Here is a 27,615-nt window from a genome sequence, read left to right on the forward strand (position 1 = left end):
TGAGGGTCACTGATGGCGGTCAGTGATGGGCGACAGGTGCACCGCTGACGGCAGTCTGACGGTGACAGGTGTACTTTGTGGGCACTGATGGGTGACAGGTGCACTTTGTGAGCACTGATGGGTGACAGGTGCACTTTGTGGGCACTGATGGGTGACAGGTGCACTTTTATAAGCACTGATGTGGTGACTGTTGGGTGACAGCTGTAATTGGGGGGCGATGTGACAGGTTCTCTTTTATTTGTGGTGTTGGTGCAGTACACTACAAACATAGATCGGTCACTCACTGCTCCTGGCTCTTCTCTTCTCATACTGGTAACGGTGTGTGAGGAGAGAAGAGCCGGTAACAGCTAGCAACCGGTCTTTGTTTACATTTAGTGATCAGCTGTGAATGGATCACAGCCGATCACGTGGTAAACAGCCGCCAGCCATTGGCTGTTTACCCTTGTCGGTGACGAGCAGTGTTCCTGGGAACACGTCGCCGCCGACATGACCGCGCTGCGCGCTCCCGATCGCGCGCATGCACGGTCTAAAGCGGGGAATACCCCTTTGTAATCGGCCGCGACGTAATCGCGACCGATCACATGGTGAACAGCCATGCCCAATGGCTGTTCACCCCTGTTGGTGACGCGCTGTGTCCCGGGGACACCGACAGAGCAGGGCTGCGCGCCCGCCCTGTGTGAATCAGCCGCCGTCATATGACGGCGTCCCAGAACAAGAGCCGCAGCGCTCCGCCATCATATGACGGTGGGCGGGGGGCAACAGGTTAAAGAAAAACTAGTTTTAGTTACTAGTTTTGAGCATTTATCATAAGATGTTCAAGATAAAGGATCATTTATCAGAAGATGGTGCTACAAGGAATGTTTGGAAACAGTTCTGAACCATCATTTGCAAACAATTTTTTTAAATTTTCCACTTCAGATATACAGGGACATTTTACTTTTAATTCTGATAAATATAAATGAAAGAACATTTTTTACAGCATTGTGAGTGATACATTCACAATTATACCTTTTTATATACATGTTTATCCATTTTACCTCTGTATTTTTTAAAACCTTTAGACTATGGGGGTCTATTCATCAATCTTTTCATCCAAGATTTACACAAGACTGAAGCAGAAAATTAGCAAATCTTGGGTGAAAGTTGTGTGGAGTGATAAACAGACCACTATGTGAAAAAAACATTATCCCTGCAATTAAAGTTATGGACATTAACTCTCTCTTTCCAGAAGTGTGAGAGTATGGTACAAATAGCATTGCATAGTACAACATGCATATGTCAGCTGTTTTGATTACTACTGCTGTACAGTTCTGACATTTAAAAAATATATTACTTGGAATCACAAATACCCATCTACTCTAATTTCCATGGTATCCCCTACCAACTACCAGTTCATACACGCGCCTTTAACAACATGTGTTATACTATAAGGCTTCATGTACATGGGACGTTTTCACAACCTCTCCTGAACGATTTAACTTGACAGATAGTAACCCATGTTTAAAATGTCAGTTTTGCCGCGTTTACATGCCGCGTTTGTGTTTAGAAGCATTAAAAAGAAAACGTTTTTTTTTTCAAAATAGCAAAAAATGAAAAACGCCTGTAAACGAAACGCGGCTTAACGCGAGTTACTGTGTTTAGAAGTGTTTGGCGCTTGAAATGCCTCTAAACTCAGCTTCTGAACCCATTATTTTGCGTTCCAAAAAAAGCTTCTAAACTCAACTGCCTAGAAACGACTGTAAACGACCCTGTGTACTGATAAGATAACAGAGGAGAGTTCAGGAGCAGTTGAAAAAGAAAATGCCCAACTGCTCCTAAACATCCATTTAGCAGCAGCAGTGTACATGAGGCCTAAAACATTCCCCAGACAATTATCACTAACAAACATAATCCAAGTTTGCTTGCTTGGCATGGCTCTCTGACACCGGCCAATAAAAATTCTGCTTCCAGCGTTTACAGTCTGGAGGGAACACCAGCCAAACAAAAAAACTGGACACTTCAGCTGTCCGTTACCATGTTTAGTACTTGCATGCCACCTGATGGTGATAAAGTTCAAATGAATATGTGGATATTAAGCTTTCCTAAGACCTTATAAATATTTTACATCATCTTAAATATTTATTAGGTGCTGCTATGTAACAGTGGGTACACATGTACTTATTCTGTTAACATAGCACGCAAGTACAGCAAATAACTGTCAGAAGCATGTGTTAAACTTACATTCAAGATTCTAAATGAAGCATAACAGAAAGTAACAATTATATCCATAACATGTCAGAGGAACTGTCAAACTACTATCTAACCAGTGGTCTCATTCGTGCAACAAAGGAGAGCCGTCTATGCTGCCCAATTACACAAATCAGCCTCTTCCTCTTGGATACATGTATTCTAGTAACGACGGTTATTTATCCAGGTCACGGTATAGTTCATAGCATTTTGTCACATTTAGCTAGACTTTTTCTGTAATGTTGAAGTTTTGGAACTTCTAAGAAGTGGATTGGAGAAACTATAAAAAGTCATCAACATTACAGAACAAATTCAGTTGAATGTGACCAACTATCAATAGCTGTATTTGAGTAATGTATGGGAAAAGCCAACTGGCTAACCTGGTAACACAGACAGTTTCCCTTAAACTTACTTGTAAACTTGACAGCCCTCTTAAGAAAATGAATCATGTATACAATGCTAACTAATTAACAAGAGAGTCATTTGTGATCAAGCTGTTATTTTTTCCTAATAGTTACAACAAGTCAACATACCAAACACACACAGAATGTCCAATTCTTTACGATGACAAGATATAGACTTTAGAGATGTACTACAAAGACACTATAATTGCGTTCACAAATGAACCTACGTGTTTTCCCTGCATTGTTGTACAGTGACCGCAGATAATTTGGGCTGGGTTCAAACTAATGCAATTGCAGTTATCGCATGTGATTTGCACCGCATTCCTGTGCGCATCACATGCAATGTTTATGCAGTGCGATTTCAGCCATACAGTTTGTATGCCTGAAATTGCATCAAAAATCAATAAATGGTGTTGCGCTCCAATATAAAAATAGCACTAGAATGCAGTGATATATATATCAATTCAAGTAATGCACATGCTGATATATGTAAATTATCACATGCATAGATCCGCAAATACGATAATGATCAGTAAAGTGCAATAAATGTGTAATGGATGCAAAGTGACTGTTGTGTGTAAATACTCAAATGTTCAAGATACATAAGAAAGAGTAAAATAAAGATTAAAAATAAATTAAATAATAATAATCAACAAAGTCCATATATATAAAAGTGCAAATGGTGCAGATGAAAATAGGATTTTTATAACAGCTTACCTGTAAAATCCTTTTCTTTGAAGTACATCACGGGACACAGAGCCATAGTAGTTACTATGTGGGTTCTAGGCCACCTTCAGGTGATGGACACTGGCACGCCCTAAGACAAAAAGTGCACTCCCTATATAACCCCTCCCACTACTGGGAGTACCTCAGTTTTGTAGCAAAGCAATACACGTGTATACCAATGAAGGGAGGGACATCTGTGTCCCGTGATGTAATTCAAAGAAAAGGATTACTACAAGTAAACTGTTATAAAAATCCTTTTTTCTTACACATCACGGGACACAGAGCCATAGTAGTTAATATGTGGGATGTTCCATAGCAATGCTAACTGAAGGGAGACGCAACAAAAGTAGGGCACCAAGAGACAAGAGGACTTATACTGCAGCCTGCAGTACACTGCGCCCCAAAGGCGATATCCTCATGACCTTTTACATCTACTTGATAGAATCTGGCAAATGTATGGACTGAAGACCAAGTTGCGGCCTTGCAGATCTGAGCCATGGAGGCTGGGTGATGCACTGCCCAAGAAGCACTAACAGCCCTGGTGGAGTGCGCTTTAAAATGAAAAGGAGGAATTTTCCTCTTTAAACCATAAGCTTGAACAATCACTTGACAAATCCATTTGGAAATAGTAGATTTCGGCGCTGCCTATCCTCTTTTAGGACCGTCTGGCAACACAAACAAAACTCCCCATCTTTGACATATTGACAGAAAGATGTCGGGGTGAAGGGAACATTCTCCCGGAAACAATTGTTGGCGACTCAAGTAGTCTACCTGCCAATTCTCTATTTCTGGAATGAAAATTGCTGATAGGCAAGGAATGTTGTTTTCTGCCAAGATAGAATATGATTCACCTCTCTCTGGGCTTCGTGACTTCTCGTGCCCTCTTGGTGATTGATATAGGCCACTGCTGTGGCATTGTTGGATTGGATCCTGACAGGACAATTCTGTAGTCTGAGTGTCAAGGCCTCTAGGGCCAGGCGTACTGCCCGGATCTCTAGAATATTGATGGGCAAGGTCCTCTCTGATTAGGACCATTTCCCTTGGACAGATGCTTCTTTCAGAACTGCTCCCCAGCCCAGAAGGCTGGCATCTGTTGTTACCACCTTCCGAGTGACTGGTAGAAAGGATTTTCCTTTTTGAAGATTCCTGGATATCAACCACCAACTGAGGCTCTGACACACTTTGGGGGATAAACGCATTGGGAAATCCAGAGCTTGGACCTTCTAGATCCAAGTTGACAGAATACTGTTTTGCAGCAGTTTTGAATGAAACTGTGCATAAGGAACAGCCTTGAAAGAAGCCACCATCTTTCCCAATAACTTCATGCAAAGTTGAATAGAAGGACTCTTCTTTGTTTTGACCAACTGAATCAGTTCCTTTATGGAACCGATCCTTTCCTGGGGCAAAAACACTTTCTTTTGAACTGTATCTATGATCAGCCCCAAGTACTGCAATCTCCTTGATGGTTTTAAGGAGGATTTCTTTAGGTTGAGAATCCAACCTAGGTATTCTAGGTAGCTGACAGCAGTGACCAAACTTTGATTTAAGTGGGTTACCGACTGATCTATCAAGAGTAGATCGTCTAAGTAGGCTAGCATCGATATACCTTGAGCCCTTAACCTGGCTAAAGGAGGAGCCAGGACCCTTGTAAACACTCGAGGTGCAGTAGCTACACCGAAAGGCAGAGCTACAAACTGAAAATGAAGATTTTCTACCTCGAAGCGTAGAAATTTCTGGTGAGCGGGGAAAATTGGCACATGGAGATAAGCATCCTTGATGTTGATTGATGCCAGAAATTCTCCCCCTTGTAGGATGGAGACTACTGATTGGATTGACTCCATGCGAAAGGAATGGATAATAAAAAACTGGTTTAGAGCTTTGAGATCTAAAATGGGTCTGACATCCCCGTTTGCTTTTGGAAACGTGAAAAGGTTGGAATAAAACCTTAATCCTTGCTCTTCCAAGGGGACCACCGATATCACTCTTTGAGACAAGAGATGATCCAAAGCTAGAAAGAGACTTCTTTTACACTGGATCTCTGGAACATTTGATCTGAGAAAACGAGACGGGAATTCTCAGAACTCTAGTTTGTAACCTAGAGAAATTGTGGAAGCCACCCATCTGTCTTGACATTGTTCCTGCCAGACCCTTGAAAACTGTAGAAGCCTTCCCCCCACTCAAGCGAGCGGGGGCGCCCCTTCATGAGGAGGCTTTAGTATTTTGTTTTGTGGGTTTCCTCCCCCAGGTCCTCTTTTGGCCCTGGGACTGACCCTGAGGTTTACCTCTTGAAGCTGACGGTGGAGGCCGTCGTGACTGCCAGGAGGTTGATGCCCCCGGCACTGGAGAAGAAGCACATTTAAAAGAAAAATGCTTAAACTTCTTCTTAACCGGTAAAAGGGAACTTTTCCCATTAGAAATTCTTTGGATATACTTATCCAAATTGTCTCCAAATAACCGTTCACCATGAAATGGTGGCCAAGAGCTTTTTGCATGGCGCTTTGGCTAACCAATTTTTCAACCATAGGATTCTATGCACATGTACCAGCCCTAGCTTGAGCCGTGAGGCTTGGAGAATGGAATCTTTCATAGCGTCTACTGTAAAACACAACGCTTCTGATATACCGGCCTGCTGATCAGGAATAACCTTGAGTACCCAGGGCCATCTTTAATATTGATTGGGCCCTGTGCAAACATTTTCTAGGGCCCCACAACCGCTCTTATAGGGCGTACACACGGTCGGACTTTGTTCGGACATTCCGACAACAAAATCCATGGATTTTTTCCAACGGATGTTGGCTCAAACTTGTCTTGCATACACACGGACACACAAAGTTGTCGGAAAATCCGATCGTTCTGAACGCGGTGACGTAAAACACGTACGTCGGGACTATAAACGGGGCAGTGGCCAATAGCTTTCATCTCTTTATTTATTCTGAGCATGCGTGGCACTTTGTCCGTTGGATTTGTGTACATACGATCGGAATTTCCGACAACGGATTTTGTTGTCGGAAAATTTTATCTCCTGCTCTCCAACTTTGTGTGTCGGAAAATCCGATGGAGCTCACACACGGTCGGAATTTCCGACAACACGCTCCGATCGGAAATTTTCCATCGGAAAATCCGACCGTGTGTACGGGGCATTAGACATATAACAAATAGCAGTAAGACTCAAAATCAGTTTACTGCAGCATGTCAGGCAGCAATTGCAATTGGTAGCCAGAGAATACAGCATATTACTACCGATCATTGACTGGTTGTCAGAGGGTAGAGAGATAACCAGAGACTGCAAATATTTTACAGGAGATAACCAGAGACTGCAAATCTAGTACAGGAGATAACCAGAGACTGCAAATCTAGTACAGGAGATAACCAGAGACTGCAAATCTAGTACAGGAGATAACCAGAGACTGCAAATCTAGTACAGGAGATAACCAGAGACTGCAAATCTAGCACAGGAGATGACCAGAGACTGCAAATCTAATACAGGACATAACCGGAGACTGCAGATCTATTACAGGAGATAACCAGAGACTGCGGATCGAATACAGGAGATAACCAGAGACTGCGGATCTAATACAGGAGACAAACAGAAACTGCAGATCTAATACAGGAGACAACCAGAGACTGCGGACATAGGACATAAACAGAGACCAGAGTACAGGATGTGATCAACTAAGTAACCATTTTAAAATGTTACCTATCAGCAGTTTACAGCTATACTGTTTATAAACAGGTCAGGGCTAGGATAACAGTCAACAAGCAGTCTGTGGGGAGAAGGACCTACCTAGCCAGCCAAGCTCTCATTGATTCAGAGACGGTGCTCTCAGAGGTCCAGGTGCGGGGCCCTCAGATGTCAAGGTGCGGTCCCCTTTAGGGGCCCGGAGGCAGGGCTTGCAAAGGTCTGGGAGCGGGACTCGCAAAGGTCTGGGGGCGGGACTCAAAGAGGTCCACTGCCGAGATACTCCAATCGCTGCCAGCGCAGGTTGAACCTGCGAGCGAAATATAGTTTTTAAAAAGGAATTCCAACTTCTTATCTGTTGGATCCTTTAGCACATGAGAATTGTCTACTGGACAAGTCAGGTTTTTGTTTACAGAGGATATAGCAGTGTCAATTGCTGGAATTCCCTATTTCTTATAGAACTCTTCCTCCATAGGATAAGGTATTGAAAACTTTATTGGAGGGAAAAACTTTATCTGGGTGCTCCCATTCAGAATACATTAGCTTTCTTAGCCATGAATGGATAGGAAAGGCATGAACAGATTGGGGAGGCTTTAGTGAACCCAAACCAGAGGTGGGCTTATCGACTGACTGCGTTACTGGCAGTAAAAATGTGGAGCGGACCAATTCAGTGAGGGACTGTACCAACAACCTTTCCTGGGAACCTGATACTTCCGCATTAGGTTCTTCGGAAGAGGAGACATCAGCCTCTTCCTGGTCCTTTGAGAGAAATTCAACCTCTCTCGCCCCTTGTTCCTCAGCATGAGGGTCCTGAGCAATGGACAGGGATCTGCTACGCTTAGTCCCACTCTGAGATGCAAATAAAGCATCAATTTTTTGCTCCAAACTTAAAATGGTTGAAGAAAAACCTCCTTAGTAATATACACAGGGGCTGCAGAGTTAAGAGCAGCTGCAACAGTTGCCCCTCCTGATGGCTCACTCTGACCAGTCATATTACTCTCAGGGGAGGATGCCATCTTTTTTGAGATGGTTCTGAGCTGCCGTGTGACTATAGTCCTTCTAGAGCCCTTTGGTGTTTTTAACCCCCCATTCGACCATAGCCGCTGCACAAAGCAGAGGTACTACCAGAAGGAATGCATCCACTGCTTGAGCAACAGTCCAACTCTGCTGCTGCTATTAATGCTCAGCCTGATGCAGTAGTAAATGTATCAAAAAGAATGCCTGTGTTACCAAAAACCTCTTGCATGCCACCTTTGCTCTTGTGTCCCTCCGCAGCTTGCAACAGCATTAATGTTTTGGCTTTTAAAACACAAATTCCCGAGCTGGGCATTGGAGGACGCCAACACCGCGCTAAGCCCCCCCCCCCCCCCCCCCCCCGGTCTACGGCCCTTCCTCTTTCTTTTAAAAAAGAGTTTTTCCCACACAAGCGCAGGCTCCGATCCGATGGGATCAGCAGGGAGAGAGGCAGTAATAGCGAAGGGGGGGCCTGGAAGCCGCTGAGCAGTTTCCTCGCTTTTTTTTTTTTATATATGCGCTCCTTCCCCAAGTAGAGGGGAAGATAAAAACAGCACAGGGGGGCATCTGGTGGGGAGGGAAAAATCCCCCCAGACTTACCGGAGGTCTGCTGCCAGCCGGAGGAAGAGAAAACTGCTGTTTCCTGGACACATCATGAGCTCTCTGAGAAGCAAGAGATGGTAAGTGCTCTATACAGCCCCCAGTGGTGACACATAGGCATGACAACATTTACTAAATTAAAGGAGACATTCATAAGATAAATCTTTAAAAATTTCTTATAAGACTCCACTTACCTTTCCCGCCGCAGAGTTTTCTGTGATAAACCAACAGACCCAATCTTCACCCTTCACGGTGGGTTCTGTTAAACCTTCAGGAGCTTGGGATTCTCGAGGAAACCCACAATCCTGGACCTGTAATAGCACCACCGCCAGTAAAACTTTATGGCCTTAATACCAAAAAGTACTGGATCCCAGGGGTTCAGCTCTCTAAAAGAGAAGCGTTACAGGCAAGACCTCGTTTCTTCGGATACGAGGCCCGGGTACCATTCAATTCGGCAAAAAGACACTTTGAATGGATCCGGCTGCATGGCTAGCCCCAGCAAGGATTGCTCCAGTGGAGCTCAGGACAGCACATCTTTACTCGTGACCAACACTTTAGACACTGGCGAAAAAACTGAGGTACTCCCAGTAGCAGAACAGGTTATATAGGGAGTGCGCTTTTTGTCTTAGGGCGTGCCAGTGTCCATCACCTGAAGGTGGCCTATAACCCACATAGTAACTACTATGGTTCTGTGTCCCGTGATGTACGATAAGAAACACAATCTGGAAGTGATGTTTATCTTTCAACCATGGAAAGGTGCAAAGTGTAAGCCAAAGGTGCTAGCTGACAACAACAAGTGGCACTGTGACTTCGGTGCTGTGAATTGCGAAGGCCAAAAGACCAGTAGAAAAGATATTCACATCCACCAGCACTGGCAACACATACGAGGTCGACGATTTTATCTGTTGAAACACAGAAGGGGCTGTTTATGCCCTCGAATGCAGTTGTGGTCTTCAGTATATTGGACGCACAAAGAGACCCCTGAAAGTGCAAATCAAGGCGCACATACAAAATATCATTAAAGAGTTCGACAAACAGTGTCTCCAAACACTTTGCCACACATCACAAGCAAGACCCCACACACCTCAGATTTTGGAGCATCGAACTATATAAGAAGCACTGGAGAGGCGGGCACAAAGTTAGAACCCTTAGCCAGTTAGAATCAAAATGGATTTTTTTTTTATTTTAGACACTTTTACGCCCCGGGGTCTGAATATAGAATTTGATTTAAATTGTTTTATTAGTGCTTTTTAAAGATTTCGGTTTTTAACCACATCCATTCAGTGGATTTTAACATAGTTGTATTGTTACCTACCTTAGTTACTGCCAGCCCTATTTGATATTATACTACCGCATTCATCTCGCTACAGCTCATTACGTTTCATTTATTTATTGTATGCCTTCTCCTTTCTGACATCATTTCCGGAGTCCTATGAATTTAATCTTGAATTTAATTTAATTTTAATTTTATTTTATGGCACCTCATAATTGTCTTTTATGGCAATAGTTCTCTCTTCCTCTGATATTTTACCCTCTCCCATTTATTTTAAATTTCTTTTAAAAAAACTTTCCCTCTGTTTCTCTTCATTTTAATAGGCTCAAATTTTCTTGTTATTTATATACATTATCACTTATTGTAGTTACTTTGTGCCATTATATATCTGCGGTTTTAGCCCATATATCACCCATATTGGCTATTTTAATCTACTCATATTCATAATGTTATTTATATTTTTAATATACCTCTTCTTCACCATCATGCTGTTATGTCCCTATTAAACTACAGCAAAATGGCCGCGATCGTAGCCCTTTAACGCTACCACGCTGTATTGTCCCTATTTAACCACAGCAAAATGGCCACGATCGTAGCCCTAAAGAACTAATCCCTTGGAAAATGGCCGCGCCTATGTTTTCGGCAGGTCGGCTACAAGAAAATGAGCGACCGTCAATTAGATCTTTGATCTTTTAAATCTCTATGTAATAAACGCCGAATATTTAAAAACATACTACACTATAGAGGCTCTTTGTTTCCTCTTTATAACACCCGGTTTGATGCATTTGAGCGGTGTTCTGCGATTTACCTAGTCCTGGAGAAAGGCATCCAGAGGAATCACTTTCTAAGGTCTGCATACACTGGAACTCCCCAGGGGGAACGGATAGGAGACCCCCCTTTTTTCTTTTGAGTGATCACCAACCCCCTCTGTTTTCATTGAATGCTGCTTACCTTACAGCAGTAAGGTAAGAAGTTAACACTCCTATGGGTGTCATTTGCACCGAAGATTCAGACCACCAAAGTCACATTGCCACTTGTTGTTGTCAGCTAGCACCTTGGCCTTACACTTTGAACCTTCCCATGGTTGAAAGATAAACATCACTTCCAGATTGTGTTTCATTTGCACTTTTATATGTATATGGACTTTGTTGAATATTATTATTTTATACATTTTTAATCTTTATTTTACTCTTTCTTATGTATTTTGTAAGTTTGAGTATTTACAGGCAACAGTCACTTTATTTACATCCATTGCACATTTATTGCACTTTACTGATCATTATCGTGGATCTATGCATTTGATAATTTACATATATCAGTATGTGCATTACTTGAATTAATATATATTGTCATTGTATTCTAGCACTATATTTTTATTGGAGCGCAACACCATTTATTGATTTTTTAATATACCTTACTGTGGGTAGTGTTTGACCCTCATGGTGTTTTTGCTGCACCATGGGTATTTCTATATTATATAATTCTCCATATTAGCGTGGGAATATTCGCTATTTTATTTCCTGAAATCGCATAGCATTCACACCAAAATGGTGCAGGACCCGGACTTTTTGTCTGCACTGGAATCGGATCACATGGGAGTTCAGACCCATGCGATCCGATTCCATAGTTCCCACTTGCTTCTGTGAACCGATTTGGGGGTGTTATTAACTTTATACAGTATTGACACCCATAGTGGTCCGCAGAGCGCAATGTGAACTGCCTATGATTCTGATGCGGTGCGGGAACAGGGATGGCTGTGGTTCCCGCATCGCACCAGTGTGAACCTAGCCTCAAGCTTGCAAATTTAACAATGCAGCTACGATATTCTATTATTACAAACAGAAAACATGTAGCCACAGTATGAACTTTGACACACATACAATTTCCAGTCTAGAATAAAACCATATCACCTCTAAAATCTGTGGGGGGGGGGGGGGGGGGGAGTGTTGTACATCACACAGCACGACACAAAAGAGTTTCATGTCGAAATTCATAGTAGTTTATAAACCACAGAACACCAGCTGTAGTCTTTAGTGAGTACATCCTTTGTAGACAAAACTTTGCATGCAAGTAATTTATGAGCCTCTCACATTTTTATTATCTAGCAGTTTCACATGCAAAAGGGTATTATCGGTTAGTTTAAACGATGAACATGCTTAAAAAGTAGTTTACCCCTTGTCCCCCACTGTGCTAGTCTGCTTATTTCAAGAAGCTGTTGGCATATGTACTCCTGTGTATGCATCTTCTTATTACTTTCAGTTACTAAGACACAACAGAGGGTAACAGAACTACCACCTTACAGTTGTCACCAGGACAGGTCCAAATTAGGGAATTTCCCCCTACTCAAGTTTCACAAACAACTAAAATGTCAGATTTGCCATACCTTCCCCCAAAGGGGACATATACAGCAAAAGAAACCAAAGGCTCCAACCCTTTCTGTCAGGAAAAAATTGTATAGTGCATATTAAGTCTTTTTTTAAAAATTATTCCTCAATAACTTACTGGTTATTTTTAAGAAAACCCTTTAAGAACTTTGGAACAAAATAAGAATGCCTACCTCTTCTTACCAACACACTGTACATACAGGAAGGACAACGGAATTATGAGGAGTGTGAAATATTTCTATGACATATGGGAATTTCAGGCAATAAAAGCTATAACCCTTCCAAAAAATAGTTTACGTTCCAGTGACCTTTCTAAAGCAGGATCGCAAGGTATTAAAAAGGATCGATCATAACAAAATGATTTACCATTAAAGAACAATGGAAATACAACATAGCTTTCTGGTAGAAAAGTTATCAAAACTTTATATTTCGGGTCAATATATTTACAGCTTAATTTATTTAGAATTTGGTATTGCAATATAGTTCTACATCTTAATTTCAATGTCCTGTCCTTGCATTACATTTTATATCAACAGCTCCATAGACTAAAAATGGAAAAAATAATACAACTTTACTTCAACATATGATATTAAGGCCTCATGGCTCTAAAAAAAAAGCATTTCAAAGCTTTTTCTTGTTTACGGATTTGAATGCAGGTGTATTATTTTGCAAAAAGGTGTGTAAACATGCACTGGGTTTAGATCCATAACTAAAAATAAAGTTTATACAAAGAGCGCTCCCGCTGATGTCAATCAAATCTGGTGAGGAGGAAGCGGGGGGCAGGGCCAAGCCAAGCTGTGTGTGTCTGTGGATGCACAAAGCCCATCTTGAGAGTGAGCCCATTAGTCTTCCTCGATAGCAAGTCGCTTTATATGGGGGCAGACACAGAAAAGAAGCAGCAGAGAGCGTCAGTGGGGGACCCCAGAAGAGAAGGTTCATGGCTTCTCTGTGCAATACCATTGCACGGAGCAGGTCATTATAATCCTGTTTAATTTAATTTAATAAAAAACAAGACTTTACAACTGCTTTAACTTTATCATTGTTTGTTGCATCTCAGAGCTGCTGATATTTTGCAGACTTTTTGTAGCTCCTTCATATCCACATGCATGAACTCAAGCGAATGCTGCATGGCATTTCTTAGGGCATGTTTTCTGATGGTGACATGCCTGCATAATATGTGTTGAAATGGCAACCTATAGTCTCCCATTGGAAGCTCTGAAAGGGGGACAAAGCATGAGTACAACTGGAAGACAATGACAGAGTGCTGTCAGCCTATAACAGGATGTGCCTAAAGATGGACATTCCCGGCAGGATCACAAGTAAAAACTATTTAAAATTATATCAACATGTTAAAGACTATATAAGATATATATATACTTTACATTTAATCATAACAGAAAAGTAAAAAATGATGCAACAACAACTTAAGCCTTTAGTAGACATGAGTTACCTGCCATTCATTCATAAAACGCAAGGAATGAGGCAAAGAGGCATTGTTGAGAGAGAGCAACAAGATCAGCTCTAAGCAAGTCCTGGATGGGAACGTCAATGAATGAGCTCCAGTTTCATTCATCCATTTATCCTCAAGCCTAGAAAGATACAGAAATGAAAAATCAAATGATATATTATTGGACTACCTTGAAATAAATTACAAATCTTCCACATATGTTTATCAACCTCTTGCTACCAGAGAAAAGTGGGTATTAACTCCCAGCCGCTGTACATATGCATCCCTAGAGACATGTGGTTGTGTGCTAACTGTGTATCTACTGAGCGCTCCCAGCCTACAGACCAAGCTTTCGCCAATAGTTCCTTTAAATGGGACAGGCTACGGATCGTGTGACCATTGTGAGAAGCCATGTCACCTCCTGAGCAATAAAGCCCACTTAAAGGGCCGTAAGAAAGCAATGTGAACAGGTTAAACGCGAAATGGAACTCAAGGTAGAACTTACAGGTTTCCTTTTCTGGAGTGTCACCCTCATAGGTTTCTTTTGTGCCACGGGCTTCCAGAGAGGTGAAAACAAAGTTTGAAGTCATATTTATGTCCTGGATGTTATCAGGACTGGAAGTCAAGGGAAATCTTCACAATGGGGAGACAGACAGCAACAGAAATCAGACATATAACCATTGCCTGCTCTATCCAATGTAACAAATAAGATCTTTTTACACACCAGTAAAATCTGTTTCTTGGAAAACAGTATGGGACACAGAATCTTTAGTCTTTGCTATGGGTTATATGCAGTTATCTTCAGGTGACAGAAGAATGGCAAATTAATAGACTGCAAGGACAATCCCCAAATGTGTGAACCAAAGACCAGGTAGCAGCCTTGCAGATCTGAAAAACAGATTGCTTGATTCTGAAAATCCCATTAGTAACGGATCTGTAGAATGTGCCCTAACAAGAATTCTATTCTTTAGACTATAGGCTCAAAAAAATGACTTGTCTAAACCTCCCAGCACTGGTGGAACAGGAAGCAGGGAGACTTTTACAAAAGCCTGCTAAAAGAGTAAAGAGGGAATCTGGTTGCAAATACAAGACAGTGGGCCAAGTGTTACACTCCAACTGGATGTACTACATCAAGACAGTGGAGAGAAATTTGTTTGAATGTTGGAACAGAATATAGGAAAATTAAAATGCAAGGTTAGAGACCACCTTAGGTAGGAAATAGGCTTTAGGACTCAGAGCAACCTTGTCCTTGTATAACAATAGAAAAGGCTCCTTACAGGATAAGGCTGCTAACTCAGAGACCCGCCACATAGAGATGATAGCACAAGAAAGGTCAGACGAGGAAATATCTCTAATAGGTTAGCAGGACATCTCCTGTAGAGCTGAAGAACCATATTAAGGTCTCACAAAGACACAGGGGAGCGTACCAGGGGATAGATAGATTTGTGCGAACCCTGCACAAAGGCCATAACTAAGGAATGAGAGGCCAATACTTTGTGAAATAGTACGGCCGAGTCTGAAATTTGCCCTTTGAGAGACCTCAAAGTCACAAGATGGTTAAACTTCAGTTTGCAGTCCATGGAATTTACATTCTGGGCCCGACTTCTGAGATTCTTGGGACCAACAGACGTTACCCCACTATGACAAGTGCAGGCACTCTATCACTGGGAAGAGGGCTTGGAATGAGCCATAGCCAATTGGGAGGTCCTTGTCATTCTATGAAAGAAAGTTTCTAACTTAAATTTGGAACTGGAGGCATGGGGGGGGGCGCAATTAATTTTTCCTAACCTCATGAGTAGAAGACCTATGAGTAGAAAGTTGAGTCTTCTTTTTTTGGAGGGAGTACTCTTAACCCGTGATCTCCTTCAAAAGGTGTCCACCTTCAAAGGCTAGTTGTTTTAGGAATCTATTACATGGGTATTCTGCTTACCAGCTTTTACACCAAAGAATTGTGTGCATATGAGAGAAAACACTTCCTGGAGATCAGGCCAAGTATACCTGCCAAGCTAGATATGTAATTTACTGTGGACTGAAGCACCTGTTAGGTTGGAACTAGGAACTTGGGTCATGCATATGGTTTAGACAGAAATGGCCTAGAAAACTGTCTTGTAATGAGAAGAGGGCCTCTATCCTCATTTTTTTTAAACAATAGATTTTCCTTTACAGGGGCTGAGAAAGTCTGTTTGAAACAAGAGACTGTAGGGGCAACTACAAGAATTGTTCACTTTCATAGGAAACCTCCTAATAGGGTATTGCTGTGCAAAGCATTTAGGAGAAGTAAAATATTTCTTTGGGTGAAGCTAGTCCCTGTTCTGGACAGGTTTCAGGATTAAGTGAAGTGGGAAAATCTAAGCAAGTTTTGGAAATTTTAGGGAACCTATAATGAAAGATCTTGGGACAAACCGACTCAGACTGCTCTAATGCTAGACAGGAGCATACAGCATCAATACGGGTAACTAAGTTATTCTTATATTTAAATGACATTTCAGCTGTAGGCATCTCATCCTGATCTAATTTCTCTGCAGGGGAGGGGTAACTTCCTTATCAACTACCTCCTTTAGAACAGTTTCTGCCTTGAGAGCAAAGTCTGACTCAGGAGGGAAGACTGAAGGCAAATGTTTGTTACCACTGGTATCCTTATAAAGGCCTGAAATTTTGGAAATTAAATCAGACACCGTGTGCGCAAAATACTCTCCTGATAAAAAGGAGGAAGGGTGCGCTGCTAACGAGTCACTGAAGTGCCCAGAGGAAGGTAGGGAGTCAGATTGGAGGTACCCATGAACAGTGGGTACTAGTGCCCTGTGGACACAAACTTTCCACCCCTTGGAATCACTGGCCGAAACTTAGCTTATGAGGTCATCTTACTTTTTCTTCACCTCCTAGGCATGCCCCTATAACCCTACCCCACACCACGAGTCCTCAGTTTTGTAACAAGCAATGCAGTGTAACACAGGAACAGAGGGGAGGGTGGCCTGTGTTCTAAACTGAACTCCAAGATATGGAATTTATAGGCAAGTCAAAATTCCTTTTATACATTATCGCATTATACAGTACATGACACCAACTGTATATTCACAGACCCTAGGATGCCCCCCAGCAATGAACAAGAAGGATGAGCAACACAAAAGAAAACAGAAGTGTGCCAACAGGCTAAACAATAACAAGGATCAACAGACCCAACTCATAGTGCTGCCACAAGAAACTTGTGGCCAAAAACTACATCCACAGGAAGACTAGATGTCCACTGCCAGTATCCAACTGCCTGAAGGTACCAGCCAATAAACCCACGGTCTAAGAAAATCAAGCATGTGTCCTATACTGTACAGTTATCTATAAACTTTTAGTTGGGTTTCCACTTACACACAGATTTTGGTGTATTAAATGTATTTTACTTTCTTCTGCAATAACAAATATACTATATACAGTAATTATATACTTAAAAGCCTGTATAAACATAGCAAATGGTAAAAAAATAATTATTTTCAAGTCATATTTACCAAGATGCTCATTTCACAATAAAAATGTGCAGAAACAGTGTGTTTTATCAATACAGCCAAATAGACAAAACTGAATGGTACTGTCCCTAGTGCACCACTGACCTTAGCAGAGTTCTCGAGGGAAGGGGTCTGGATTATTTTATGTGACCATACTGGCAGTGTCTGTTGGACACTTTAACAAGCTTAAAGGATAACTGTATAAATCTTCAGATGCACTTTGGGGATATGTATGGTTTCCTAACATTGCATTGTCACGTGTTATCTACCAATGATTTCAATCTCTGGGTACACAAAGTCTTAGAGACACAGAATAACAAGATAAACCAATAGCTTTTAATAAGAAAAGAGAAAAGGAAATTGGTGTCCAATAACACTTGAAAATCTGTTTGTGACAAATTTTCCCAACATAACCAATAAAAGACACATAAGTAATGTAAGCAACAGCTGAACAGAGACAAAGCTTATTTATCCTTGGCCAGTTACTGTAGCAATTCAAAATAGTATTTGACAAGTTACCAAATACAGGGATGCTTATTGCTCAAATAAAACGTGAGGTCCCATGTTCATTTGTGCATTGTGCCTGCTCTATTCACTATGAATACCAATACCTCTGCACATTGTACATTACAGTCCAATGCACATGACCTATGTTGTGGTACCCTGCCTTGCTTAAAAAAAATAAATAAATAAAAAGATTATTTTTTTTTCCTCCATCACAACGCACGTTAGTGTGTGCCATAACATGCATTAACTCATGTACATTGTTGCACTGCAATAAAATGGGCCCTGAAGGTTAGAACGGTTAAAAGGTTAGAAGGAATGCGACTTCACCTTTGATATGCCCAAACAGAAATTTTATTAGACCAGAGAACAGATAACATTTCTTAAAAATACACAGTATAACGTATGATAGCTTTTTAAACTTTAGATTTAATATAGCACAACAGACTATAAATAAAACTTGTAACTGGCATTGTGTACAAAATTCTATTTAACCGTTTTTAATGTAATCCATGCATAAGGCTGTGGTTAACCACTAATCATTGGCCTACTGGTCTGCACAGATCAAATCAAAATGAATGTCAAACAAAAATAAAAAAATACAAATTGCTTTGATTCTCTTTTTATAAATATTTGCAATTTAATAAAAAAATGAAAAAAAAAAAAAACAAAACATACTAAAAGAAAATCCCTTGGATTTTGCCAGCAAGTTTAGTCAAGTAAGCGGTACAGCAGCACTTCAAAATATTGTTTTAAGGTCATTAACTTGCTTCAGCTCAACAATCAGATACGGATACAACTCATAGAAGAGAGCTACATACATGAAAAAGTGCCTAAAAATGATGTTAAGGTTATACAAATAAAAATCAAATAGGTGTTGTGAAAATTGCATAATGCAGGAGATGTTTTGAAAAGCTATCACAAGCCATACAGAATTTAGCTACGAGCTCCTACTGGATGGAAAGCACTATTACAAATAAGAAAACAAGCTAAACATCATAATATCAGCTGAAATAAGTATGGGAAACCAAAGCGTTTTTGAAGATAAAACATCTGCTTTGTCATTCATGGCAATTACAGTGATAAACCAAGGTCTCTGCAATGAATATGGTTGGCACCAACAATGCTGCTGTTTGATCAGCTTTGTGTACAGGTACAGAACAATCCAATCTCCAGCTGAAGCTGGGACCTGGCTTTGCAACTCTATAATCAGTATCACACCAGAATGTGTTGGACAAAACCTTTATATAAATAAATTATCATAATGAAATTTCTTCAGCATGCCACCTATTGATTTGGGAAAAACACATCCCGCTCCATGAGCTAAAAATAAAACCTTGCCCTTTCTAAGTCTTGTTCAAAGCTTGTACTAATGAAATATTCAACAGAGGCTGAAAGAAAGACCAAAGCACAACTCCAAATCAAGGTACAAAATTAATCTTTTCTATTTGCAAAAGAACAACTATATTTACATTACTTCTCTCTGCCTACATTTTTCCCACACTCCCACCTTACCAATGTAAAAAGTAATGAACGCAACTATGAATTTTGTTTTGATTTAAACAATAACGTGGCCTTCTGGGTTGTATATTAGTGGGTTTAAAAATTTATTTACATAAAACCAATTCCAAAAGATACTATATATTCAGTATATATAACTATATATAGGCAGTTGAAAAGAACTGTTTTTTTTTATCAATTAAAAGCTAAACAAGCTGTTTAATTGTAAATCATTTTGTTGTTGACATTGACTTTTGATTAGATACTATGCAGTATCACGAACCACAAAAAAAAAAAAAAGCCATTCTCCTCATTATTAGAACAGAATTTTTGACAAAAGAGCTGACAGGCTGGGTTCACACTACTACGACTTGGATGTGGGTTCCCCGCATCCAATTTGCAACAATAGGAGATTTTGACCGTCTCTCTATGAAGCCGGTTCCCATATCTCTACTGTGGCTCCGTTGCGAATATGCACAGGAGCCCTGTGCGTCTTTTGGTCCATTTCTGGTCCGAAATCACCCAAAAATTTGTGCTGAAATCAGACCTGAAACGGTGAACATGGATGCACCGGACTCCTGCTGTGAGCCGCATGCGGCAGTAGTGTGAACCTAGAATCAATTGCTGACATGGTTTGTTTAGTTGACCTAAACAGCAATTTTAGAATCATTACATATTATGAAAAAATATTTTAAAGTATGAGGCAATATTAGGAATTTCTCATTTAAACAATCTAGGGTTCTTTCATTGGTGGTTTTAATTCCAAAAATCAGAGGTACAAATTGAGGTTTTCATAGGACTGCTTAGGACAAGTTTTGTCACCAAAAAAAAAAAAAAAAAAAAAAACACTATCTCCAATTCAGATCATATACTATATACTGTATTTAAGGAAGTTATTAGATAATATTGTGTTATTTCATTTTTTTTTTTTTTTTACAAAATGCCGAAGACATTTTTCTTTATGATAATACTGTATTTATGATTTATGACAATCTGTTTTCAAAGCATCCAGTAAGAAAGCCTAGCACTGAGTGCATGCTTGCTGGGAGGTTCTGTTAACCACCTCCAGACCAGGCAAATGCTGACATTTCTCTCACACATTTTTTTTGCTAGAAAATTACTTAGAACCCCAAACATTATATATATATATATATATATATATATATATATATACATATACACACACACACAGATACATACACACACACACACACACAGACACATATATACTGTATATTTTGTTTAAGCAGAGGCCCTGGAAAAAATGGTTGTTGCTGCAATTTTTTAGGTTGCACGATATTTGAACCGGGGTTTTTTAACCGGTTCCTGAACGGCGCATGCCGATGTACGTTGGCAGAATGGCGCACTGGCCGGGAGCTCCGTGAGTCGGGTCGCGGATGCCGCGGACATCGATCGCTGCAGGGAAACCCGCGATGGCATCACGGAGAGGAAGAATGAGGAGATGCTAATGTAAACAAGCATCTTCCCGTTCTGCCTAGTGACAGTGTCACTGATTTATGCTCCCTGTGATCGGGACCAGAGATCAGTGACGTGTCACACGTAGCCATGCCCCCCCACACAGTTAGAAACACTCCCCAGGACATACCTAACCCCTACACTGCCCCCTAGTGGTTAACCCCTTCGCTGCCAGGAATCAGTGCAGTTGTATAGCACTAATTGTTGTATAAATGACAATCCCAAAAATGTCTGATGTGTCCGCCATAATGTCGCAGTCACGATAAAAATCGCTGATCGCCGCAATTACTAGTAAAAAAAAAAAAAATCAATAAAAATGCCATAAAATTATCCCCTATTTTGTAGACGCTATAACTTTTGCACAAACCAATCAATAAACGCTTATTGTGATTTTTTTTAACCAAAAATATGTAGAAGAATACACCTAAACTGGGGAAAAAAATGTTTTTTAAAATATTTTTTGGGGATATTATAGCAAAAAGTAAAAAATAATGTGTTTTTTTCAAAATTGTCGATATTTTTTTTGTTTATAGCGCAAAAAATAAAAACCGAGGAGGTGATCAAATACCACCAAAAGTAAGCTCTATTTGTGGGAAAAAAGGACGTCAATTTTGTTTGGGAGCAACGTCGCAAGACCGTGCAATTGTCAGTTTAAGCGACGCTGTCATGGACATACTACTTCCAGACCTGCAACAGGGCTCAGGCGCATCCCCACCAACAGGTTCCCAGTAACGAACAGGCGTGCGCCAATGCGCATGTGCCGATCGCGGAGATCGCACGCACAGTGACGCGGCTTTGGCACCCAGTGGCCTTTAAGAGGGGCTTCCACCATTCAGCTCTTGCTGTTTGATCTGCAGCTTCACCTGTGACCTGTTCCTGTAATCAGCATCCGATCACCTGACCTGGCTCTCTGACCACGCTGCTGTCTCCAATCCTGAACCTTGGCTTCCCCTGACTCTGATTCTGTGTACCTGCCTGCCTGATCTCCTGTTACCAGAAACCAGCCTGAACTTGACTATTCCTTGCCTGCCGATTCTGTTGAACTGATCCACTGTGTATGACCCGGCTTGTCTGACCTTGCATCTGCCTGCTGTGTGCACCCTGCTGACCTGCATCCTGCTGACCTGCATCCAGCTTACCTGCATCCAGCTGACCTGCATCCAGCTGACCTGCATCCAGCTGACCTGCATCCAGCTAAACCTGCAGCCTGCTGACCTGCATCCAGCTCACCTGCATCCAGCTCACCTGCACCCTGCTGACCTGCATCCAGCTTACCTGCATCCTGCTGACCTGCATCCAGCTTACCTGTAGCCTGCTGACTTGTATCCAGCTTACCTGCACCCGGCACTGCAGCCAGTTCCAGTGTCTCCCAGTGGACATCATCTCCAGTTCCAGAGAATCCACCAGGCACTCATACCCCGCTGTGCTCCTACGGTCACTGTCCTCAACTCCAGTGATCTGGGAACCAGGGCTGTACGAGAGGTCTCCCTCTGCACGTCAGGCTCACATACGAGGTACGTTTCAGTCACAGTGCTGAATCACAAAAAGTGCTCTGGTCTGGAAGGGGGTAAATTCTTCCGGGACTGAAGTGGTTAAAAAAATACACTTTTTTAGTGAACACAATATAGTGCCCAATGTTCATTAAAATGTAAAAGATGATGTTATGTCAAGTAAATGGATACCAAACATGTCTCGATTTAAAAGTGGGTAAGCCCGTGAAACGGCGCCAAACTACAGTACCTAAAAATCTCAACAGGCAATGATTTAAAAGCTTTTATGGGTTACTAGTTTAGAGTTACACAGGAGGTCAGGCACTAAGGCCCCTTTCACACTGGGTCGGTGGGTGCGTCGGTGGTAAAGCGCCGCTATTTTTAGCGGCGCTTTACCGTCAATTTTGCGGAGCTATTTGGCCGCTAGCGGAGCGCTTTTACCCCCTGCTAGCGGCTGAGAAAGGGGTTAAAACCACCGCAAAGTGCTGCTGCAGCAGTGCTATGCCGGCGGTATAGCCGCACTGCCCCAGTAGCAATTTAGGAGCGGTGTATCCAAAGATGCTGCTTGCAGGAGTTTTTTTAATGTCCTGCAAGCGCACCACTCCAGTGTGAAAGCACTCGGGCTTTCACACTGGAGATACAGGAGCGGCGCTTTACAGGTGCTATATTTAGCACTGTAGCGCCTGTAAAGCACCTCAGTGTGAAAGGGGTCTAAAAATATTGCTCTCATTCTGAGGTTCGTGGCAATACGCCACCTCACATGTGTGGTGCAATCACCGTTTACATATGCGTCCGAGCATGGTGGAATGCTGGTGCATTACATTTTTTACACTGTACCTTTTTGTTTTTTTGTTATAGCACTTTATTGCTTCTACAAGGGATGGACAACATTCCTTGTGATAGCATGGGCCGTAACCAATCCTCTTTATGGATCTGGATCTTTGTGGTCTCTTAAACCCCATATCTCTCCTCTGGCCTCCAAATCATCTGATCAGAATAAACCTTACCCCCATTATCCAACTGCCAAAACCTGTGCAATAGAGGCTTTAGTATTCTCCCAATGTTATTATGTAAATTATGTTGCATTCATACACAAATGCTAAAGAATAATATCAAACTTACAGTAGGAGTGCCTGCTCTACATGCTGATATTAGCTTGTTACATAATTACATAGTTAACTAAGAAACTAATATTAAGTAACCCATCCATCATAATTAGCCATCAAAAAGGTACAGAACAGTGTTAATTTAGTAGTAATAAAAGACAAGTTCATCAAATTCAACCATGAGTATCTCCAAAAAGTCAAACATCCCCGCTTTCCAAGTAGCTTCAGCCAGATTTCTCTCATAGGAAAAACTCACTTCCTAATCTACAATTAGTTGCATCAATTATCCAAAAACAAACATTTCCCTACTATAATCTTACTAATTATTAATTAACCAATCTTTTCAGTTCTGCTGCATAAAGCAGGGTTTTCTAAAGCATAACCATGATCAAAAAGTAGAACAAAAATGAACACTCTGTTAGTAAAAATGTAATTTCTTTCCTCAAATGTTTCTTGCCCTTGTGAAGTACTTATAATAATAATAAAAAAAACGAATTTGCCAAAACTTTATGCTGTCCTTGGATAAACTCAAACATATCAATTCAACATTAAATGCATCATTTTTTCAAACTAAACATGCTCAAGCCTCTAGTAGGTATGACATTCTTTTTTATTTCATTAATGTAGTTGACTGCCTGGGGTTGGCCCGTAGAAGCAATTGAGTTCAGTTGTATATCAAAAATGTGGTGTTTAATTGTTCCCCCAAAAGTAGGTAAGGGCTGGGGCAGGGGTGCAAGGTCTACAAAACTAATACCATACCACTTAGTAGTAGTAACTCCATATGTGATGCACACATCAAACCCTTAAACAACTGATGTGCAAACTGAATAATCACAAAAAAGTCAGGGAATCTGTTTAGTGAGAAATACACATATATACTGTAAATACACTTTGCAAATCATCTGTGAATCTTTCTTCTTTTACCAAAATCACTGCGGTCCACATGCACAAACAACTCCACGACACTCCCAGTACTCAGTGCCTTTGGTCACTCATCAACCTTTTTGCTCAGACCAATGCTAACATTCGGCAAGGTCAGGCATGGTTATGATTTCAAAAGTACAGCGCTCTGAACTGAAGTGCATAACACATATGGCTCAAAAGTGCGTATTGTGCAATTCCGAGGAGTGCATATCATACAGGGTGCTGAAAAAAATTTGTACAAGGGACAGTGCACACATTCAATGCAAAGCATCCCTTGTGCTACGGGCTGCTGTTATAGTTGTAATCTGAAGTCTACTTCCCCCTGTGGCAGGTCCCTCGGCTCTATTAACCCCCACAGAACCAGGGGTTATATGCATGCAGAATATAAGAGAGAGCGAACATTTTTTCTAAACCTACCTTTAAGAAGAACTTCATTAAAATAGTCAAAGACTACTTAGCAACTGGAAACTGTTCAAACAATTTAGTCCGCAGTGTGTAATTACAATATAGCATATACAGTGCAGGGAGCAGGAGACGATAATGTATGGAGTGCAGTGGTTCGAGATATGTCATGTACAATCCAGCACTCAGTGCAGTGGTAAAGAGTATGTAACGAGCAGTCCAGCATACAGAGTGCAGGAATATGTAACTCAAAACCCATTGTACAGAGTGCAGCACTCAGGAGTACCATCCAGGGGCCATTAATATGTACAAAGTAACATATGACTGTAAGAGGTAACATATAGAACAGCATACACAGTATAGTGGTTCTGAGTATGTAATATACATGGTATGTTACAAAATCCTCACTACTGCACCCTGCATGCTGTATCATAAAATATATACTCCTGGTCACTGAACTCTGTATACTTTGCTGTCCCCCAGCAAATTTCCCTCATCCTCTCCAATAAAAAATCCCCCTGCCAAAGTAACCATGGATTGCTCACCTCTGCACACCTCCAACAACAGCTCAACTCTGTGCCCCCCATCCACAGCTCACCTGACCTCTCCACCCCACATCCACTATTCACCTATTCTCCCCCAGTCCACAGCTCAATTTTGCACCTTTGCAGTTCACCTTAGCACCCCCCTGTTCACAACTCACCTTTGTACCCCCTGACAACATCTCTTATCACAGCTTACACCCTCCAGGCCACAACTCACCTCTGCCCACCTTCCACTTCTGCAACCCCATCTACAGCTCACCCCTAACCACAGCTCTCACCAGTGCAAACCCCCCTCATCTTTCACCTCTGCACCATCAGCTCCCCCCACAGCTCTCTTACCTCTGCACAAATCCCCCCATCCACAGCTTTCACCTCTGCCTATCTCCCCCCTCCCAACTCTCACTTTGCACAATCTGCACCCCCCCACAGCTCTCACCTCTGCACGATACACCCCCCATCCCCACCTTCCTTCCCATCCCTAACCTCTGCACAAATCCATCAATCCATCTCCCCCTCCGTACAACCTGTTTCCCCCTCCACAGCTCTAACCTCTGTACAACCTGCCCCTGCCTTCACCTCCTTACCGCTCACTTTGCACAACTCTCCCTCTGCCCTCTCACTTTGCACAACCCTCCCTCTGCCCTACTCAGCCCTCACCTCAGCACACATTAGCGCCACCCCCCCCCCCCAGCTCTCACCACTACACCAAAGTCTCAAGCTTCCTACAGCTGCCTTTCTGCAAAATTGCCCCCCACAACTCTAACTTCTTCACAACAGCTTTCTCATCTCCTTACAAATTCCCCATCTCCTCCACAGCTTCTCACCTCAAAAAATGCCTTAGAGTGCAACAGTTATTATATTAGGTATGAGTGGGCTTTTTCTTCAGCACGATGCAGTCTGATTTGGGCTGTTATGCCTATCAGACATGTAGAACATAGCCGAGGTAGAGTTTCATTGTGCTTTGCTCGGCTTGGGGCTACATGTCTGAATAACGTGGGCACATGAGGACTCCCACCAATAGATGAAGGGCACATGCCCTGGGTGTTCGGCACTAGCATACAGAAGCTGGTAGAGAAGGTGAAGAAAATTTCTGCTATCACCTTCTCTGTTAAATGACAGGTTTGAGAGGACAGGGCTGCCGGAGATGGTGGAACGAAGTTCTGCCACGCTTCGGCTGTAAAAAAGCCTTACATGTATTTCTCACTAGACAGATTCATAGTCTTTTTTTGTGATTATTAAGTTTGCACATCACTGGTTTGAGGGTTTGATGTGTGGATTACATATGGGGGAGGGATTAGTGACTACAAAATGCTGCAAAAATTATATCTTATTTGGTTACTCTGGCAGCCGTGCTGTTCATTTAGGTGATAGGGCTAGCGTGAAAGGATCTCAGCTAGAGAGAAACTTTTTAGGTCTACAGAAATGAAGCCTCTGCAAAATGTTAACACCTTCCATATGTGATGCAGCCATGCAACAAGAAAAGAAAGGTAGATACGCATGTATATCACTTTACAACTATTTTTTTTAAATTTAATTTAAAGGTGTTTTAATAGCTTATTTAGCTTTTTGGTTAGAGATACCAATGACATTAGTATACTGAAAACAATACCTCCACCAATCTTTTTATGTGCAGGTCATGACTTAAAAGATAAACATATATAAATAGTATCAACTACAGGCTTATAGATCAGTGAACATAAATGTTTAAACATTGCTATTTTGCTAAAATTCAGTTTTTGGGTTTGATTTATTAAAAGGTAAAAAAGGTTCATATTGCAAGAGACTTTTCCCTAGAGAATAGTAAATGTGGTGAAATTTCACTTTGCAAAGAATACCCAATCACGTGCAAGGAGGCATAAAATGGCAATTTTGCTTACAAGTAATTGGATGAGTGTCATCAGGGCTTCACCTCATTTACTAAGCGGTGGGGAAAATTCCCCTTCACTATACAATTTATCTTGCAAAATGAACAGCCTGTTTGCCTTTAGTCAATAAATCCCACTATGTTCAGATCAGAACTCGCTGCTGGTTGCAGTAATCAAAAGTACATGTGACCTATCCTGGGCTCATATTTCAAGTATTGTTGAGTAAATGCAAGACAATGGTCAATTATATAATTTTAGTGACTTAGAAAAAAGTATTAGTTATATAATGTGCTACAGTAATTTAAAAAAAGCATTCACCTTAAAAAGGGAATTTTTCATACATCACTGGACACAGAGCCACAGTATTTACTGAATGGGTTATATAGGCACCACTAGGTGATGGACACTGGCACACCCTAGACAAGAAGTTAAAAACCCTATATAACCCCTTCCCTTTACTGGGAGTACCTCCGTTTTTCGTCAGTGTCTTAGGTGTTGGTCACGAGTAAAGATGTGCTGTGCTGAGCTCCGCTAGAGAAATCTTTGTTGGGGCAGG

The 27,615-nt window shown here is 41.5% G+C and overlaps 1 protein-coding gene across 2 annotated transcripts in view; it reads right to left on the reverse strand.

Moving 5' to 3' along the window:
- Positions 1-27,615, reverse strand: part of UBE3D (ubiquitin protein ligase E3D) — a 341,867-nt gene that overhangs the window by 80,593 nt on the left and 233,659 nt on the right. The window contains exon 9 of one of the 2 annotated variants that reach the window (XM_073626863.1): positions 13,757-13,895. The exons of the other annotated variant lie outside the window; for it this stretch is intronic. Within the exon in view, the coding sequence (XP_073482964.1) occupies positions 13,757-13,895 (139 nt within the window). The remainder of the gene's footprint in view (positions 1-13,756; positions 13,896-27,615) is intronic. 2 annotated transcript variants of the gene reach the window in all.

The sequence above is a fragment of the Aquarana catesbeiana genome, linkage group LG04 (genome assembly GCF_042186555.1).
Source record: "Aquarana catesbeiana isolate 2022-GZ linkage group LG04, ASM4218655v1, whole genome shotgun sequence".
NCBI classification, from domain to species: domain Eukaryota; kingdom Metazoa; phylum Chordata; class Amphibia; order Anura; family Ranidae; genus Aquarana; species Aquarana catesbeiana.